The 14,861-nt window shown below is 51.5% G+C and overlaps 1 protein-coding gene across 1 annotated transcript in view; it reads left to right on the top strand.

The window, feature by feature from the left end:
• Window positions 1-14,861, top strand: part of ADAMTS7 (ADAM metallopeptidase with thrombospondin type 1 motif 7) — a 137,853-nt gene that overhangs the window by 30,060 nt on the left and 92,932 nt on the right. Inside the window, exons 9-11 of the mRNA XM_014601147.3 lie at window positions 5,486-5,630; window positions 6,085-6,177; window positions 7,534-7,679. Of these exons, the coding sequence (XP_014456633.2) occupies window positions 5,486-5,630; window positions 6,085-6,177; window positions 7,534-7,679 (384 nt within the window). The remainder of the gene's footprint in view (window positions 1-5,485; window positions 5,631-6,084; window positions 6,178-7,533; window positions 7,680-14,861) is intronic.

The following is a 14,861-nucleotide window of genomic DNA, read 5'->3' as shown; positions in this document are numbered from 1 at the left end:
TTGCGAAAAGGACCAGCAGGAGGAACCTGGGTTTTAGCTGGTTCCTCTGTTCCCATGTGCTTTATCCTCCAAGAGTCAGGATGCTTCAGATTTGCTCCATCTGAATAAGCGGTGATATCTTTAACAAGCAAGGCAAGTGATTAGGTGTTAGCATGGCTTCCTGGAACAGCCGATTCAGATCCCAGCAGGGACCACATGTGTGTGAGACACGCACTTGAGAGCGCTCTGGTGCACGTGGGGCTCTTGGAGCGGGAATCAAACAGCCTCACATCTGTTCTGCAGAGTCTTGGCTTTTATACTGCTGGTTTACCCCATGCCTTCTCTCACTGGATCCATTTGCAGCTCAGTAGTGAGCTTAAGGTGGGTAAAACCAACACACAGGACACCCCTAGGAAGGGATGGAGTGGAGTTCTGGGTGTCTCTGTGCCATCTAGGAGCTGGAAACCAATAGGAGCCTTGCACTAGATGAGGCTAATTCTGGAGTCCTGTGTCCAGTTTTGGGCCTCCTGCTACAGAAAGGATGTGGACACATTGGAGAGAGTCCAGTGAAGGGCAATGAAAATGGTTGTGGGCTGGGGGACAGGACTGGTGAGGAGAGGCCGAGGGAACTGGGCTGATTTAGTCTAGAGATGAGAAGACCGAGGGGGATTGAATAGCAGCCTTCACCTCCCTGCCGGGGGGCTGCAAAGAGGATGGAGCTGGGCTGGTCTCAGTGGGGGCAGATGGCAGGACAAGGAGCAATGGGCTCAAGTTGCAGCAAGAGAAGTTGAGGTTGGATACTAGGAAAAACTCTCTCACGAGGAGGTGGTGAAGCACTGGAATGGGTTACCAAGAGAGGTTTAAGACCTGGCTTAACAAAACCTTGGCTGGGATGATGCTTGGAGCAGGGGCTTGGACTAGATGTGACCTCCTGAGCTCCCCTCCAGCCCTCATTTTCTATGCTTCTAAGACTATGTGAGCAGCCAGGTGTCTATGGGCTTCGAAAAGCCACAGGCCCAGCGGTCGGGGAGTCTCTGCCCTAGAAGACGGCACCGTGATGCTTAAACTGCCTCCCCACTTGCATTTGTTGCCAAGTGAGGACTCCGAAGTTTCTGACTGCATCACTCCCCCGGTACCTTGAAAGCGCAAGGCAGGAGGAAAAACCAGCTGCGATCTGTTTATTTACCTCTGACTTTTCGTCTTCTCGCTGGAATTAAACTCCACCTAACATAAACATCCTTCGGGATTTCTGTGGAAGGCCTGTAAACATTGGTTTCGAAATATTTTGCTCACGCCCCCTCCTGCCGGGCTGCTTTGAAACCTAGCTGGGTTTTTTTCCCTGCGTCTCATCAAACCGCCGCTGCTTTTGTCTATATCTGGCTGTTGGGGGGACATAAACATTGTCACAACTTGATGTGCAGCTGTTATGACTGGTCTCCTACATGCACTGGTGTCCTCACCAGCTCCGCAGCTGGACTTCCTTAATGTGCTTTAAGCAAGGAGAACATAAACACTGATGCCTCGGACTGACGGGAATACCGCAGCATACAGCCTTTTCCACATACTCACATCTGTGATATACTTGATGTGCAATGAGCTGGAGTTTATCTCCATCACTGAGCCCCTTCTGCTGCAGCCGTGCTGGGACAGCCATGGCAAAACCCCTAGTGAAGATCATTGAGAAGCAGGGCAGGAAGGGAGCTCCAGAGGTCACATCTATCCAACCCCCTGCCTGACACAGGCTCAGCTTTGTCCAACCCATCCCAGACACATCCATCATCTTCTAAACTCTGTGTAAGACTACTGTCCACCCTGACACCACCTAGACATCACACTCAAACCTGCCACAGGGAAAGCAGGGGGCCCACAGCAACCAACACCCTGCTTCTGTAAAAGGTTGTGCTCAAGAGATCCCAGGTGGAAGGCCACAAACCTGCTACAGAGGGAGCTTGTGAGATCCTACAATGCTCCTTTCATCCTTAGGGAAAATTGCTTTCCAACCACACAGGTTCTTGCAGGTGAGCAGGAAGAGCAAAGTCCGATGCTGCCAGCAGTGTGGCACTTGCTCAGTATTGTTGCTCTGTGTCCAGGGAAGATGAAGGACCGTGATTGTAGCTGAAACGATTCTGCAGCTCTTGACACGAGCCCTTGCTCTGGTCAGAGTGGTGATGAGAAGGAGCCTGCGAGCTTTTACCTCTTCACTGACTTAGAGCAGCCAGAAGAGATACCGCTCGGTGCCTGGGATGGGGCTGGGTTTCCTGAGTTAAGGAGTCTTCTTTGTCGTGTCTCCAGTCCAGCCTTTCTATATGGTCAGTTCCCAATATCCTGCACAGGCCACTGCTTCTGGGGTTGGTGTTGCCAGAGCTTGTGGGGTGCGTTGCGGTGCTACGGGGCATCTCAGGAGATGATCCATGTTTTACTTCTCCTGACAAACATGTTGCTCGGCTGCATAGAGGCCCCATGATTTCATGAGTTAAGGAATAAATTTGCACCTTATAGACTGACCAAAGTGTGTGTGTGTGTGTGTGCGTGTGCACGCGTGCATACATGCATGCGTGTGTGAGTGCATGATGCATGCATGTGTGTGCATGCATGTGTGTGTGTGTAAGCTTGAGTTTTTCTGAGCTGAAGTCCACTTCATCAGATGCTGTGAAAGGACGTGTGAGAGCTTTAGAATCAGGAGTGACCAACTGCTTCAGCAGCATCGAGTGCAAAGACATAATGCAACCGGGTTAAAAGGTGTCTCCTCTGAACAGGAATCAAGTCAAGAGCCCTGTCCTTCAATACATTCTTGCAGGGAAAACATTTACAGGGCAGACTGAGGGCATCAATTCTGTCTCCTGATAAAGTCTAAAGGAGCAGGTCTGGTGAACAGAGTAGAGGGGACAAGTGTGGGGCCCTTCTAGGCATAAGGATGGGGCCTGAGGTTCAGATGCTCTCCTTGAATTATCTTGCTGTGATAGAAAACCTGACCGACTCTCACCGGGACATCTAGTTTGAGAACAGACTTTTTCCCCCGGGCAAGTGAAGAGAGCACGAGACACTGTCACTCTCCCCTGGGCTCTCGCTCAGCTCAGCGTGGGGATGATGTGCCTGGGTGCCGGCTGGAGATCTCATCCAGTTAGACTGGCTGAGACCCACACATGGGCCAGTTTTACTTCTCAAGTCAATGTTTCATGGCAGAGATGATTCAGCTGGAAATGGGAAAAACTCCTTGGCTGATCATTTGACACCTTCAAATGATGGTGGTCCCCATTTTCAAAAAGGGGAGGAAGGAGGACCCGGGCAACTATAGGCCAGTCAGTCTCACCTCCATCCTTGGTAAAGTCTTTGAAAAAATTATCAAGGCTCACATTTGCGAGAGCCCGGCAGGACAAATTATGCTGAGGGGAAACCAGCATGGGTTTGTGGCGGGCAGACCGTGCCTGACCAATCTAGTCTCTTTTTATGACCAGGTTACGAAACGCCTGGACACAGGAGGAGGGGTGGATGTTGTATACTTAGACTTCAGGAAGGCCTTCGATACGGTATCCCACCCCATACTGGTGAACAAATTAAGAGGCTGTGATGTGGATGACTGCACAGTCCGGTGGGTGGCGAATTGGCTGGAGGGTCGCACCCAAAGAGTCGTGGTGGATGGGTCGGTCTCGACCTGGAAGGGTGTGGGCAGTGGGGTCCCGCAGGGCTCGGTCCTTGGACCGATACTCTTTAATGTCTTCATCAGCGACTTGGACGAGGGAGTGAAGTGTACTCTGTCCAAGTTTGCAGATGACACAAAGCTATGGGGAGAAGTGGACACGCCGGAGGGCAGGGAACAGCTGCAGGCAGACCTGGACAGGTTGGACAAGTGGGCAGAAAACAACAGGATGCAGTTCAACAAGGAGAAATGCAAAGTGCTGCACCTAGGGAGGAAAAATGTCCAGCACACCTACAGCCTAGGGAATGACCTGCTGGGTGGCACGGAGGTGGAGAGGGATCTTGGAGTCCTAGTGGACTCCAAGATGAACATGAGCCGGCAGTGTGACGAAGCCATCAGAAAAGCCAATGGCACTTTATCGTGCATCAGCAGATGCATGACGAATAGGTCCAGGGAGGTGATACTTCCCCTCTATCGGGCGCTGGTCAGACCGCAGTTGGAGTACTGCGTGCAGTTCTGGGCGCCACACTTCAAGAGGGATGCGGATAACCTGGAGAGGGTCCAGAGAAGGGCAACTCGTATGGTTAAGGGCTTGCAGACCAAGCCCTGTGAGGAGAGACTGGGGCACCTGGACCTCTTCAGCCTCCGCAAGAGAAGGCTGAGAGGCGACCTTGTGGCTGCCTATAAGTTCATCACAGGCGCACAGAAGGGAATTGGTGAGGTTTTATTCACCAAGGCGCCCCCGGGGTTACAAGAAACAACGGCCACAAGCTAGCAGAGAGCAGATTTAGACTGGACATTAGGAAGAACTTCTTCACAGTTCGAGTGGCCAAGGTCTGGAACGGGCTCCCAAGGGAGGTGGTGCTCTCCCCTACCCTGGGGGTCTTCAAGAGGAGGTTAGATGAGTATCTAGCTGGGGTCATCTAGACCCAGCACTCTTTCCTGCTTATGCAGGGGGTCGGACTCGATGATCTATTGAGGTCCCTTCCGACCCTAACATCTATCTATCTATAAAGATGGTGTCTTGTGCCCTGGAATGGGCTATAGAGGTGCAATATTCTGATATGTGGCCCAGGGAGAAAGGGAGCCAGGTGAAGATGCTAGCAGGGGGTAGTTCTCATCTAACTGGGCAGGATATTACAGGACGTGCACTGGGGGTAAACAGTAAGTGCTGGTAAACCTTGCAAACCCCCTAGCTCAGTTTTATGCTCCATGAAGCCTGGAGGTTTATTTGGAGATTGTCCAAATGCCTTGGGCCTTATTCCAGTTCGGCATAAGTAGCTCTAACTTCATGGATTAAATTGGGTCACATGCACACCCCAGGTCTGGGGAGTCTACAGATGTGACCTGGGAAAGCCTGTGAGGGTGGTGCCCTCCGGAGAGGGAACTGGTGGCAGGACCCAGCAGCAAGGCCTGCGCAGCCCTACCCCCACGACCAGAAACCCCTGCCTAGCAGAGGCTTCTGGCCTGGGACTATGGGGCTGTTCCTGCTTCCCTGTGCCGGAGAGGGAAATGCAGCCCTCAACAGCTTGCCAAAACTCAGTAAGCGGCCCTCCGCCTGAAATAATAGCCCGCCCCTGCTCTGGAGCGTGCTCGGGCAGCACCTGACGATTTGTGAACTGAGAACATCAGATGTTGAAGGCAGGAGGTAGGTGTGTAAAATGTGAAGAGCCCTGAAGAACGGTCACTACTAGAAATGTTTGCAAACAATGATTGCACAAGGCTCTGATGGGCTTGCAAAAGGATACGAGGCACTTCCTCCTCTAAAACCTCTTCCAGCGTTATAGAAGAGGCTCTTTTACCTGCTTGCTTCCTGCCCTCTGTTGATGCCCACCTGTTTGATTCTGACGTGCCTGTTTCCTTCTGCAGCCGGGGCTGGGGTCTGTGCCTGGACGATCCACCGGCCAAGGACGTGGTTGACTTCCCCTTAGCCCCCCCCGGAGTCCTCTACGACGTTAGCCATCAGTGCCGGCTACAGTACGGACAATATTCCACCTTCTGTGATGACATGGATGTAAGCAGGGGCTGGGTCTTCCTGGGCTGCTTTTGTAAATCTGTGCACAGAGACCCCCACCCAGGTGATGGAGGGACAGGTCCTTCCAGATAAATTCTTGTTGTTCAAAATGTTGTGGTTGTCTTGGCTGAATCAGAAGGGAGGTCTGTGTGTGGAGCCTTCAGCTCCCCGGAGCAGCCCACAGAGCCAAACTGATGGCAGATTCTCCTTGAAGTTCAAGGCTGGGGTCACTGCAGCCATGGCAAAGGGGAGAGGGGAAGGCAAGGGCCAAACTGGAAGAGGAAAGGGCAACAGGGAAGGGGCAGGGGTTACAGACCAAACAGCCACCGAGGTCAGGTCTTTGCTGATCCGTGAAGTCCGAGGGAGCGGGCTGTTTCAAACGGGTCTGATGGGTGCTGGGAGCGTGAAGCTGTCGGTAACCCCCTCTCCCCCCATGTCCACTTGCTTTCTGCAGAGCGTCTGCAACACACTCTGGTGCACAGTGGGCAACACGTGCCACTCCAAGCTGGACGCGGCTGTGGACGGCACCAAGTGTGGCGAGAACAAGGTAACTCGAGGCAATCATCTGGCTCACGCTCCAGCTGGGAGGATCTTGGGGGCGATGGGCTGTCGGGCTCAGAGCCAACAGTGGGGCGCGAGTCACAGAATAGGTGTTAGCAGCTGCAGGGTGGACATGTCCAGTTGGCTTAATTTGAGAATGGCTTATACGTCCTGTACTGGGGATAATTCAACCAGCCTGTGCTTATTGCCCCGCAGGGGTCTGTCGTGTTGCTACGGCCAGCCCCGCTCTGCTAGGCTGGAAGGACTTGTACATACATGTGTGCCATCTTTCTGTGCACACAGGCCAGCACAGCCAGGGAAGGGGAGAAGAGATGCAGGGGGTTGTGCTCCTGGCTTTGAAGGGGAATAGGAAAAGCCTGAGTGTCCCAGCCACGCGTGAGTGGGAATGCTGACTGCAGGCAGCCCAAACCCTGGCAAAGCCCCCATTGCCTCAGACTGATGAGATAGATGAGACCTAAATGCATAAAGCAGCAGCTTATTAAGATTCACAAGAGCCAGAGCCTGTTCTGCTCTCGGATGGGTTTTTCTGGCAGCTGTTGCCCCCCTGGGCCAAGTCCCAAGGAGAGGAAAAGGCCTGATGGAGGCTCTTGTTCCACCTGTTGAGATGCCAGGGCAGCAGCAAAGCAACCAAGGAACTTCAGCAGCAGCCCAGCCTCGTCTCCTGGTGTTTGCAGCCCTGCAAAGGCAAAGGAGCAGGGAGCCGCCTCTGTTAACGATCCTTCATGGGCTACTGCCAGCAACTCCAGGGCTGCTCTGAGCTGCACGTTGAGTCTGGAACAACGGCCCCAGGTAGCATTAAACAGCGTAAAGATCTTGTGAGCACGTCTTCCCCTGCCCCTCCTGGTCCCGGCTGTGTGAGCAGCTGGTGCCAGTAGCTAAGCTTTGCTGATTTTGAAGGGCTCTGGAGGATTTGCCTGTAACATCTGCCAGCTCACCCGTTCTCCTTAGTTAAGCTGCATTGGAGCTTTCCTGAAGAAACCAAAGGCAAAGCCGATGTCTTGGGCGTGAAATGCAAACTGCCCAGATGCTGCCCAGAGGTCCAGGGCATCAGGAAGCTTTGTTCCTGCCAGCAAATCCTAAACTAAGCACGTATCCCCACTCTTATTTTCCCTGTGAGCTATGGGAGCACAGCTGGGGTCAGAAGACCTCTCCCCCGGGATGCACCAAGCTGCCCAGCTCACATCTGGGTGCAAAGACAGCTCTGAATCCTCAGCGAGCATCTGTATTTCAAAGACAGGTTGCCCTCTGAGAGGTTTCTCGCTCCAGGCTCCCAGTGTGTCCAGGGAGCACCTTGCGCAGCTGCTAACCCTTCGTTGTGCTCACTCTGTGTGTTGCTTCGCAGTGGTGCTTCAATGGGGAGTGCGTGCCAGTGGGCTTCCGCCCCGACGCCATCGACGGCAGCTGGGGAGCCTGGAGTTCCTGGGCGAGCTGCTCGCGGACGTGCGGCACCGGCGTGCAAAACGCGGAGCGCCAGTGCAGCAACCCCACGTAAGTGAGCGCTCTCGCTCTGGCTGGATGGAGTCAGAGCCCCCCAGGGGCTGTTCCCAGCTCACCGTGCAGGGCCAAACGCCTCCTGCTCCTTCAAGTGCCTCCCTGCCCTTAGCGCAAGCTGCTTGGATCTTGGCTTTGCAATGCATTATACAGATAAACAGCCAAGAGGTGATCCATGGGCCAAGAGGGCATTTCCATGGGCTCTTATTTTATCACCATTTTAAGCAGCTTCCCTGTGTGGCAATACAGGCAGTTCATGGGATGGGTTTATCTCCCACGGCTGCAGTAAAAGACTGGTGGATTGAGGTTTTGATGCGTCTTTTGTATACAAGTCTTCCTGATAAGCCCAGGCAGAAAGCATGAGAGAGAGATGACATGAAGACCCTTGTGGAGTTACCCACGTGCTGTGTCCTTTGTTAATGCCCACAAGAAAAAAAGCAGAATATTCCTTTAAGCAAAAATCACCTGGAAAATGTCCGGTGCTGTTTGCTGCCCATTGTCCGCTCCCAGCAGTTTATGCACAGTTTTCAATGTGCGTGCTCTAGCCAGAGGATTTCCTGCTCTCAGGCTTTACCGTGGCAGCAGCCAAAGGTGACACAAGGAAGGTGACTCTGCCATGAAAACCACTGGAGAACAGGCTGTGGCATAGCGCTGCGCTGTCCCCCACCCAGGCTGATGCTTCTGCTCCCCACGCACCTCTTCCCCTGCAAGACTATTGTAGTGTAGGAGAAGCAAGAACTTCCCAGGTCCCCGGGCATGTAGGGAAAGCCCTGGGACCCCAAGTGAGGAGCAGGGGTTTCATGTGACCCAGGCTCTGAAGGATATGAGGCCGCGTCATGCCACCAGTTTGCAAGTGGAACTTGCCGTGATAGTCCTCAAAGGAGCAATTCTTGCCAGGCGGTGGCACACGAGACAGAGAGGTTTTCACGATGCACCCACCAGAAAAAGGGCCGAGGTCAGCAGATAGACCTGATGGCCAGGAAACCAGGGACCTCCCTCACACTCCCTTGCAGTGAGACGTTTGCACAAGGGTCTGTCCTGCCAGGAGTGCTTTCATGGACTTTTCCAGATGGCAGAGCCGATGGCAGATCTGTGCTGTCAGCGCCCTGGCAGGGAGGGTCCCTGGGGACCCTGGCCTACCCACATCATCTCCAAAGAACAAGGTGATGCAGCCTGAGCCCCCACGGCGCTGTGCCTGGATGTGCCATCTCCGTTGCATCCAGAAAAGTGCACTGCCTTCCTTCTAGGAGCTTCCATGGAAAGCAGGACCTGCAGACGTGGCAAACCTGCCCTAGACATGTAGACCTCGCATGACTCCATAGCACTCCCTCGCTCAGTGTTGTGACTGACTGCATGTGCAAGAGGTCATGAGAAAGCCAGTGGTGGGTCTAAAACACAATCAGCAATTTTATGGCCCTCAATTAATTGGGGGGATGGGAGGGGGGTTGGAATCCAGTCTTTCCTGACTTCAGAATGCAACCAGAGTTTGTTTCCTGACTAAACTCTCCAATTAAGTCCAGTATTTTATCCTGTACTAGTGAGCAAGGTGCAAAACAAATGCACGAGACCTAGTTCCTAGGCCAAGAGCAAGGTGTGAGTTTGGCATGTGTTCTGCAACAGAAGTGCAGGGTGGTTTGCAGAGGGCTTTACACACGGGCACCGGCTCATGGAGAGCAGTCATGGTAGAGCTCTCCCAAGGGGACTCTTGCTTTCGACTCCTGGGAGTTGAATAGCCCTTGACTTTGCTCCTTGATGAAGTGAGGAAAGATTGCATAGGTGTCATGTTTCCTTCTTTTGGTGCTTCCATAATGCTAAAAAATGTATACATTTCCCTGCATAGCGCATTTTCCGCATAAAGGGATGGATTGGAGGAGATGTCACTTTCTAATGGTCATGTGGAAAGGTGTCAAACAATATCCCATGGCCATCCTTACTTGGCAAACTGTTATGGGCCAGGGAACAGCTACGAATGGTTTGGCAGAGCCCATGCATTGGAAAAAAGACATAATAGCTCTTGACAGGGGGGAGGGGAGTTCTACTCAATAAAAAGCCTTGGACAAATTCTTTTTTATTTTCCCTTTGGACGCATTTTCCCATGGTCCCCTAGAAAACAAGGCAGAACTTAGACCTTCGGGACAGGATGGAAATTGTTTCCATCCTTTACAAACCACTGGCACAGAGCACAGAGGCCCTGATCGAAAATCCCCCAAAGACAACAAGAGGTTCCTGTCGAGTCCCCAGGGCCTTGGCTCATCTCCCTAATGAAACATCCTTCGTCTGCGCAAATAGTTTATCAGTTCTGGACGTCGTCCTAGCTGGTCCGTGATCCAGTCCTGAAATTCGTGCTCACACAAGTAGCTCCCCCCGAAACCATTTCCTGTGTCTTTACTACGTCTTTGTTCATGTGAATAGGGGTGAGACCAGCTGTTGTGGGAACCAGAGCTGGAGGGCGCGAGAATGGTCACTTGTGAACATTTTGGGAAGGTGGTCCTGGACCCCCAGCTCAGCCAGGCCTTGACCTCTCACGTCAGACCACTGTCAGAACAGCTCGTTAGGGCTCGTTCCTCCAGAGCGAGAGCAGGGCTTGCATGGCCCGAGTGGTGGCGAGAGCTGGGTGAAAGATTTCTGTTCTTCATAAAAATCTGTTCTTCGTGGAAAACACAGGCAGTGTTTGGGTGTCCCTCCTTGCCTAGCCAGCAGGTCGAAATGCATCTGACAGCCCTTCTGGGAACTGTCTGCATAACATGAATCCTGTTGTCACCCATCCAGACAGAGTCTAATGAGATCGCTCAGGCCACGAGTATCAGACCCCCCAGAACAGCATGCACAGCAGATGAGGGGATAGCAGCCTGTTTTTTGCTGGGCACTGAATGATTATAAAATAGTGCTTCTCCAGGCAGTATAGATTCAATTCAGGTAGCTGAGAGGTGAAAATGAATGTCCTGATTTTATCCCCTGGAGGGGTCTAGGAAGCACTTCTTGCTGGTGTCTTGTGGGTGTTGTGACTAACCATGGTGTGCGATTTGCACTGTGCATGTTACACACCAGACCACGTGCCCAGATGTGAGATCACTTTACAATCACAGACGGTCAGGGTTGGAGGGAGCTCAGGAGGTCACGTCTAGTCCAGCCCCCTGCTCCGAGCAGGACCAGCCCCAACTCCATCATCCCAGACAAGGCTTTGTCTGCCCGGGTCTTAAACACCTCCAAGGATGGAGAGTCCAGCACCTCTCTGGGTAACCTGTCCCAGTGCTTCACCGCCCTCCCAGTGAGAAAAATGTCCCTAATATCCAACTGCAACTTCCCGTGTCCTGCGGTCACAGACAGCCATGCCACATCAGACGATCCCTTTCACAACCTGATTAGCCTCCATTTGCTAATTGTTCTTGTAGCTTCTCCTCTGATCAGGACCCAGGGCCTTCCTGCTGTGACAACTGGAACATTTGCTTTTAATTTCCAGCCTAAATTTACTCACAGCCTGTTTATACTCATTTGCTTTTGTGCTGCCATTGGTCCTTATTTTCCGCAGCTGTTTCCCGTGCCCGATGCTTAGCTACCGGGATGTGTTTGTAGACAGAAGTCAGATACCTTCTCACCTTCTATTTTTCTAAGCTAGACACACCAAGCTTTTTTAGCATCTTCTGCTATAGGCTCCCCCTTCCCATGATCATCCTAATTGTCCTTTTCTGTACGTGGTCCAGTTTGAATCACCTCTCTTGAAACTGGGCGACTAATATCATGCAGTATTCCAGAGAAGGTCATGGAAATGCCTGTATAATGTCATTAATCCTTCCTTAGCTCTCCTGGAAATACTTTTCCTGGAACATTTTTGGACCACATTAGCTTTTTTCATGGCCGCACCACAGTGAAGGATCATAGTTGTCCTGCTATCAATTAAGACACCTAGATCTTTCCCCTCCTCTATCATTTTAAGGAGCAGTGGTCTCAAGTGAAGAAGCAATGGGCTCCAGTTGTAGCAAGGGAAGTTTAAGTTGGATATTAGGAAAAACGTTCACTAAGAGGGTGGTGAAGCACTGGAACGGGTTACTCAGAGCGGTGGTGAAATCTCCATCCTTGGAGGTGTTTAAGTCCCAGCTATACAAAGCCCTGTCTGGGATGATGTAGCTGGGGCTGGTCCTGCTTGGAGTAGGGGGTTGGACTAGATGTGACCTCCTGAGCTCCCTTCCAGCCCTCATTTTCCATGTTTCTATGATTTCCAGCTAATGAACACCCACTTTAGAGCAGAAATTCTTATTAGTCCCTAAATACATGATCTTGCACTTGGTATAGTTGGATTTCTTCCTATGGGTATTACCCCAGCCTTCAAGGTCATTCAGCTGTTCCTCTCCAGTGCTCTGACCCTTCTCTGCATTGATGGTGCCTGCAAATGTGCATCATCCTCAACTTTCATCCTGTTGTGCAAAGGCCTGGAAGGAAAACACTAAACACTATTGGCCTCGAGATAGTAACTCCATTAGTAACCTCACTCCAGCCTTTCAACACCAGGCATTTCCATTTCTTTTTTTTTTAAAGAGTGGAAATCAGAGCTAACTTCACACCAGGGTGAAAACGAGCCCACAAAGGCTGTATCGCAGAGGTAACTTCCAACCACTGTAACAGGGAACAGCAGCCCAGGAGTTTGCGCTCTGTGTTATAATGCAACTCGTACCTATGTGTGCTCCTGTAGCGACTCAAGTGAGCTAAATCACCAAAGCTTTAACAAGGTTAAATCCACAATGGTTTCCTATACTTTTAGCTCAGTAGAAGCCCACAGGCATCAAATGTACATCATAGCAGCTTATATTGCTATCTTTCCACACAGGCATAATTGTGACATCTATCTGCATCCTAGGGTAATGTGAATTAAGGTGAGCTAGGGGTTATACACAGCTCTTTGTAGGTCTCAGCTAGTAAAATGTGTTGTTGTGCCTTATCACTTCATAATGTTGGAGGGCAAGTCTCATCTAGCAATTGTCCTACTCTTGTTCTAGCAATTGTTGGCCAACCATCAGTAGGCAATTGTAGTAAGGTAAACCACAGGGGTATGGAAGAGACGGAGACTTCCATATTTGTGGAAAAATGGAGACAAATGGAGGTCTAATTATAACCAACTGTTGTAGAGGAAAAAGTACTCTGGCTGGTAGAAATCTCTCCTGCTACAAACACTGTGTACATAATAGTCACACGCACCATGAAGTGTAGTTGTGAAGAAATGTGTTTATAGGAAAAATGGGACGTTGATTCTTCTGCTGTGAGAAATGGCTCCGCAGGAGAACAAAAGGAGTGTGCTTAATTAAACAGCTCCTGTAACGAAGTGTGATTGTGGAGGGAGTAAGCGTTGCCCCGTGTGCCTCGGTCGCCTGGCACAGGACGTTAGGCTCAGGGAGGTGAAGCTGTGGACGCTATTTGCACAAAACGTGGAGCAGGAGGGGCTCAGCCACAGCAGTTTTGCCATGGATGTGAATCGGAGGAGGGAAAGACCCAGGGCTAGAGACCTGGCCTGGGGAAAGCTGAACCTTTCAACCCGGACCTGGTCTGGGCCACGGTTTGATCTCCCCTGGGGCCACGCCAGCGAGAGCTTTGCTACGGGCAGGGAGCTGCTCCATAGTTATTCCTGCACGATGAGAGAACAGGATCCAGGCCCGTGTCTTTTATGCATAAGTGGGTTTAAAAGGAGAAGAAACCTCTGTTAAAATGCTCTCATTTGGGCCAGTTCCAGGTACGCTTATGGTCAGTTATCTCCGCTGTTAGCCAAAGCACTCTCACCAGTCCCTAACTGCAAGGACGGTATAGCAGATGGCTCAGGGCAATATAACTGCCTGTGTTATCTTGTAAAAAATATTGTCAGCTATTGACAGCAATGAGGAAGAGCCTCTCTGTGCATGTAGGTGTGGAGAGGGTCTCAGATAGATAACGATTCTGGAGTGCAATCACAGGGAGGAGAAAAGAAGGCTTCAGATTTCAAGGCTTATCATCGATGCTTCACTTTAATAACTGTTTTTAAAGTATCATAAACCAAGCCACAGAAGTGGTCGTGTTGGCAACACCGACACGGCGCTGTCAAGATGCAGGGAGTTCAGTAGTAACCCTGATTTTCCTTAAGTTTTCGAAAGCCTTATCAAGAATGCGTAGAAGTGGTTTGTTACCCCGTGCCTCTAGCATTTCACCCGCGCCATGGGTGGGAGGTTTGCATTTGATTGTATTTTATTTTTAACCTCCTCTGCAGTGATGCGCAGTCCAGACCTTGCAATGGGGTTGCTACGGTCTGAGAACAGGAAAGGAGAGCTGGTTAGGGACAGCCACCGAGCGGATGAGGGAGGTTTCATCCTCTAAAGGAAAGGGAAGTGTAAAAGATATAACCAGGCAGAATCCTTGATGACAGTCCGTTAGACGTTGCAGCTTCTATCACTTCTAGTTGTAAATTTATTTTTTTTAAATAAAGACTTTTTAGTGCCCCCTTAATTCCAATATCCATTGCCACGTGTTCCCCCCAAACCTAATTAGATTCAAATCGTCTGCTTCTGACCCTTTTTCGAGGCTGACATGCCCCTTTGTCATTTTATCATTCCGAAAAAATAGTATCTGGAAAATAAAATACCGTGGGGCTTTGTTTAAAAGACAATGCTGTTGTCACGTGGTTTGAGCGGTGTGCCGGGAACAGGACAGACCCTGCATCTTAGCCCAGGGCCACGTGCACCTGCGGGAGTCTGCATGGACCACGCTGGCATTTGGGTGGGGACTGTCGTCCTTCCTCACTGCCCTCAGTGGCAATGTGGCACCTACAGACTCCTCTCTGATATATGTGGAGCGCAGGTTGGGGTTCAGGTAGCTCACGTGGGCTCGGTCCCCAGCGCTGCAAGTTTGCTTTGTAGGCCGACACAGATCAGAAGTCATGGCTGCCTCCAGGTGTGAGCCTGCAGACCCCGCTGGGTCCAGGGGAAGGTCGCACGGACTTCAGACCGGGCATTATGGCCCAGATGGAGAGTGCTTGCCTGGGGCAGGCAGGGGACAAGTCTGCTCTTCCCTGCACAGCTAGTTGGGCTAGCAGGCACTTGCTGCCCCAGCACCTGCTCACCAGAGCAAGAAGCCCATGAGGAGACAAGGAGGAGCCTGGGCTACTGCCCTACCACTGCATCACAGGCCCCCTGCCACGGGGCAGCAAGCAGCAGGGGTGCAGAG

Source organism: Alligator mississippiensis, chromosome 11 (genome assembly GCF_030867095.1).
Source record: "Alligator mississippiensis isolate rAllMis1 chromosome 11, rAllMis1, whole genome shotgun sequence".
NCBI lineage: Eukaryota > Metazoa > Chordata > Crocodylia > Alligatoridae > Alligator > Alligator mississippiensis.
Note: the sequence above shows the minus strand (reverse complement) of the source record. Positions and strands in the feature narration are given on the sequence as shown.